This window comes from Orycteropus afer, unplaced genomic scaffold (genome assembly GCF_000298275.1).
Source record: "Orycteropus afer afer isolate SDZICR_OR568_19922 unplaced genomic scaffold, OryAfe1.0 scaffold00020, whole genome shotgun sequence".
Lineage (NCBI taxonomy): Eukaryota > Metazoa > Chordata > Mammalia > Tubulidentata > Orycteropodidae > Orycteropus > Orycteropus afer.
In genome coordinates, this window is record NW_006921607.1 from 4,214,510 (window position 1) to 4,220,115 (window position 5,606).

At 39.4% G+C, this 5,606-nt stretch overlaps 1 protein-coding gene across 1 annotated transcript in view; it reads left to right on the forward strand.

Moving 5' to 3' along the window:
• SIRPB2 (signal regulatory protein beta 2) overlaps positions 1 to 5,606 on the forward strand; it is a 41,789-nt gene that overhangs the window by 28,711 nt on the left and 7,472 nt on the right. Inside the window, exon 4 of the mRNA XM_007934699.2 lies at positions 4,950 to 5,315. Coding sequence (XP_007932890.2) covers positions 4,950 to 5,315 — 366 coding nt within the window. The remainder of the gene's footprint in view (positions 1 to 4,949; positions 5,316 to 5,606) is intronic.

The window sequence follows — 5,606 nt, forward strand, 5'->3', positions numbered from 1 at the left end:
ATAAATATTTTGCAAAGATTTTCTTCTGTTCTCTGGCTTGTCTTTTCATTCTCTTACCAGTGTCTTTTTAACAGGAAGACTTTGTAATCTTTATTAAATTAAATTCATTAACTTTTTCTTTTAAGGATCATGATTGTGGTGTCATATATAAGAAATCTTTGCTTAACCAAAAGTTATAAAGATTTTTTTTGTACATTCTCATCTAGAAATTACATCATTTTACATTTAGTTCTATGGTCCATTTTGAGTTAATTTTTCAAATTTGGTACAAGATATGAATAAAGTTTGTTTATTTGCATATGGATTTCTATTATGCTAGCATCATTGTTAAAAATACCTCTTTCTCCATTAAATTGCCTTTGTACCTTTCTCGAAAATCAGTTGTCCACAGATATGCAAAAAAAGCCAAACTTGTAGCCTTTGAGTTAATTTCAACTCCTGGTGACCCCTTGTGTAACAGAGCACAACTACTCCCCAGGGTCTTCTTGGCTGCCACCTTTACAGAAGCGGATCATCAGGCTTTTTCTTCCATGGTGCCACTAGATGGATCCGAACCATCAACCATTAGGTTAGTAGTTGAAAGCAAACTGTTTGCACCACCCAAGTAATGTTTCCCAAGAAACACCATGCCAAGAAAGTGAGGCTGACTTGAGGCACTTACTGATGGAGACTGAAGAATACAGTCTGCAGTATGGATTACAAAAACAAAAATCCTCACAATAAATGGAGAAAAGATTGAAGTTATTAAAGACTTCGCATTGCTTGGTTCTACAATCAAAGCCAACAGAAACAATAGTCAGGACATTAGACAACGTATTACACTGGGACCTCTTCAAGTGCTGAGGAGCAAGGATGTCTCCTTGAGGACTAAGGTGTGCCTGATACAAGCCATGATATTTTCAATCACCTCATATGCATGTGAGAGCTGGACAATGAATAAGACTGAAGAAGAATTGATGCTTTTGTGTTGTGGTGCTGGCAAAGAATGCTGAAAATACCATGGACTGCTGAAAGAACTAACAAATCTGTCCTGGAGGAAATGCAGCCAGAATGCTCCAAGGAAACGAGAATGGCCAGACTTCGTCTCACCTACTTTGGTCATGTTGTCAGAAGGGACCATTTCCTGGAGAAGGATGGCATGCTTGGTAAGGTGGAGGGTCGATGAAAGAGGGGATGGTCCTCAACGAGATGGACTGACACAGTGGCTGCAACGATAGGCTCAAGTATAGCAAGGATCACAGAGCTAGCACGGGACCGGGTGGTGTTTCGTTCTGCTGTGCATGGGTTCGCTATGACTCGGACACAACTCAATGGCACCTAACAACAACAACAGCAGTAATGTTTCAGTGTAACAAACTTTCAAGTCTGTTCCACTGATACATTTGTCTGTCTTTGTGCCAATACTATACCATCTTGATTACTGTCATTTTATAATAAATCTTAAAACCAGATAGTGTTCTCCAAATTCATTCTTCTTTTTCAAGAATTCTAAGAATTTTTAAATAAGATTGTCAATTTTCATAACAAAGCCTGCTGGGATTTGAATAGAGATTATATTTATTTGATACATATCAAGCACATTTTACAACATTACACTGAGAAACATTTGTATTGTTTTCTCCTTTGACTATCAGAAATAATGCTTCTCTACATATGCTAAAGTTTCTGTGTGGACATATATTTTCATTTCTCTTGGGTAGGGAGCGCCGATGGTGTAGTGTCTAAGGCATTTGACTGCTAACCAGAAGGCTGGCAGTTCAAACCCACCAGCCACTCCTCAGAAGAAAGATTGGGCAATTTACTTCCATACAGATACTCCTGGAAAACCCAAGGAGGGGTCGCTATGAGTCAAGATTGACCCAAAGGCAGTGAGTTTGGTTTTGGTTTTCATATACCTAGAAATGGACTTGCCTAATTATATAGTAGTTCTGTGTTTAACCTTTTGTGAAACTGCCAACTGTTTTTTGCAGTCGTTGCATGGTATTAAGTTTCTACCAGCAATTAACAAGGATTCTCATTTTCCCACATCTTTACCAAGATATTTTATTTTCTGGGTTTTGTTTTGGTTTTGCTCAAAGCCATTAATGGATGTGAAATGGTATCTCATTGTGGTTTTTATTTCCATTTTCTTATTGACTAGTGATGTTGAACACAGTTTTATATGCTTATTGGCCATTTTTAGATCTCTTTTGGAGAAATGTCTTTTCAAGTCCTTTGCTCATTTTTTAATTGAGTAATTTGTCTTTTTGGTGTTGAATTGTAAGAGCTCTTTTATGTTCTAGATCACCCACTCACTCACTGCCATCGAGTTGGATCCGACTCTTAGTGACCCCTCCTTGGGTTTCTGAGGTGGTATCACTACAGAAATAGATTGCCCAGCCTTCCTCCCGAAGAGTGGCTGGTGGGTTTAAACCACCAGCCTTCTGGTTAGCAGTCAAATGCCTTAGGCACTAGATACTAGACCCTTATCAGTAATGATTTGCAAATATTTTCTCCCATTCTATAGGTTGTCTTTTTACATTCTTGATGATGTCCTTTGATGCACAAAAGTTTCTAATTTTGATTAATTTCAGTCTATCTATTTTTTCTTCGATTGCTTGTGCTGCTTGGGTCATAATTAAGAAACCACTGCCAAGTCCAAAGGCATGGATATTTATTCCATTTTCTTCTAATAATTTTATAGTTTTACCTCTTACCTTTAGGACTTTGATCCATTTTGAGCTAAAGTTTTGTATATGGTATGAGGTAGGGATCAAATTTATTCTTTTGCATTTGGATATCTAGTTGTCCCAACACCATTTGTTGAAAAGACTTCTTTTCTTTCCCTGTTGAATTGTCTTGCCACTCTCTTTGAAAATCGGTTGACCATAGATGTATGTGTTTACTTCTAGACTCTCAATTCTGTTCATTAATCTATACGTCTATCCTTATGCCAGTATCACACTATCTTGATTATGGTATATTTGTAGTAAGTTTTGAAATTGGGAAATGTGAACCCTCTAAATTTATTCTTCTTTTTCAAGATTGCTTTGGCTACTCTAAGGAGCTCTGGTAGCACAGGGTCTAAGGCATCTTACTGCTAACCAGAAGGTTGGTGGTTCAAACCCACCAGCCACTCTGTGGAAGCAAGACTGGGCAATCTACTTTCATAAAGATTTACTGCCTTGGAAACCCAATGGAGGTCGCAATGAGTCAGAATCAACTTGATGGCAATGGGTTTGGTTTGGTTGACTACTCTTGGTCCCTGGCATTTCTTTAAAAATATTAGGATGAACTTTTCAATTGCAGCAAGAAAAGGATATTGGAATTTTAATAAGAACTTCCTTGAACTTGTAGATTAATTTGGGGTATAGTGTCATCTTAATAATATTAAGTCTCTTGTATGAATTGAATTGTGTCCCCCAAAAATATGTGTTGAGCTTCTGGCCCTTGTACATGTGGATGTGATCCTGTTTTGTTTTGTTAATGGGAACCATACTAGTGTAGGGTGAATCCTACACCTAATCACTTCTGAACTACAAAAAGACACAGACATACATATAGGGGAAGAGAGACATCATGTAAGGATTACTACAAGCTAAGGAATACCAAGGAACCAATGAACACCCAGGGTTACTGACAGGGAAAGAATTGGCATGACTGAGACCCTTATTGGAATTTTAGCCTCCAGAACTAATTGTGAGAAAATAAATTTTTGGTCTTTAAAGCCATCCACTTGTGATATTTGTGTTACAGCAGCACCAGTTGACTAAGGCAGTCTCTGATCCATGAACATAGCATGCATTTAAACCAAAATCAAACCCACTGCCACAGAGTCATATCTGACTCATAGCGACCCCTCCTTGGGTTTCCGAGGCAGTATCACTACAGAAGTAGATTTCCCAACCTTCCTTCTGAGGAGTGGCTAGTGGTTTTGAACCACCAGCCTTCTGGTTAGCAGTCAAATGCCTTAGGCACTACACTACATTTAGGCATTCTTTAATTTCTTTCAACAATATTTTGTAGTTTTCAATGTACAAATCTTTGGTTAAATTTATTCTTAAATATTTTATTTGTTTCCTATATGTCTTATAGGAGCTCTGATGGCATAGTGCCTAAGGCATTTGACTGCTAACCAGAAGGCTGGTGGTTCAAACCCACCAGCCAGCCACTCCTTGGAAAGAAGATTGGGCAATCAACTTCAGTGGTGATACTGCCTCAGAAACCCAAGGAGGGGTCTCTATGAGTTGGATCCAACTCGACGACAGTGATTATATCTTTTTTCTTCCTTGATTCCTTCCTTACTTACTTTACATTTAATAGTTATTTTCTAGTGTACCATTAAAATACTTTTGTCAAAAAAGACTATATATTTACCCATGTAGGTATTATTTATGGCAACCAATGAACCAACCAACCCACTGCCATCAAGTTGATTCTGACTCATAGTGACTCCCATTGGCTTTCCAAGGCTATAATTCTTTATGCAAGTAGATTGCCTCATCTGCCTCCTGTGGAACAGCTGATGGGTTTGAACCACTGACCTTCTGGTTAGTAGCCAAATGTGTTACTCACTATGCCACCAGAGCACCTTTTATTTATGGCACTCTTCTTTTTTCTGTGTAAACCTATATTTCCATCTGAAGTCACTTTCCTTCTGTCTGCAGAACTACCTGAACATTCTAGATTATATTATAAAGTGGGTTTATGTTTATGTGGCTTAAGAATTCTATTTTGCTTTTCCTTTGGAAAGATATTTTCACTCAGCATAGAATTCTAGTTTAGTTTGTTCTCTCCAACCAGCCATCTCATCTCTCCTCTTTCCTTTCCCTCTACAACTACTCCCCTGTAGTGTCCTATGCAATTATTCTTAGCTAGATAATGGTTAGATAAAGATATTGTTTTAAGCTTGCCTCTTAGGGCTCTAAGTCCTTCCTCCTGAGTGCAATGGCTTTCTACCTCTGTTGCAGGAACTTCTGAGCAAAGGAATATGATTGAGTGGCAGGTGCTACAGCCTGAGGGCCCCATGCTAGTGGCAAAAGGAGAGACACTCTTACTAAGGTGTACAGTGGTCAGCTCCTGGACCGATGACATGGTAAAATGGATCAAGGTGAGAAATGAGGACCAGCAGGAAATTTATAACTTCAAACATGGCTTCTTCCCTGGGGTGATGCCTATAATCAAGCGGACACTAAAGCCATTTAATTGGGATTATTCCATCTATATCCACAATGTCACCAGGGAAGATAGTGGAACCTACCACTGTGTGAAGTTTGATGGCTTGAGTAAGCACTTGGAAAAGATGCTCGATGAAGGCACCTCAGTGTTTGTGATGGGTGAGTATCAGGCCCTGCAGTCATAGCAATCTGCTCTGATATATCTCCCTAGACCAATCACCATTGTTGTTGTTGTTAGTTGTTAAGTGCCGTAGTCGTTTCCGACTCATAGCGACCCCATGCACAGCAGAACAAAACACTGCCCGATCCCACACCAGCCCCACAATCCCCGCTATACTTGAGTCCATCATCGCAGCCACTGTGTCAATCCATCTCGTTGAAGGCCTCCCCCTCTTTCGTCGACCCTCCACCCTACCAAGCATGACATCCTTCTCCAGGGAATGGTCCCTT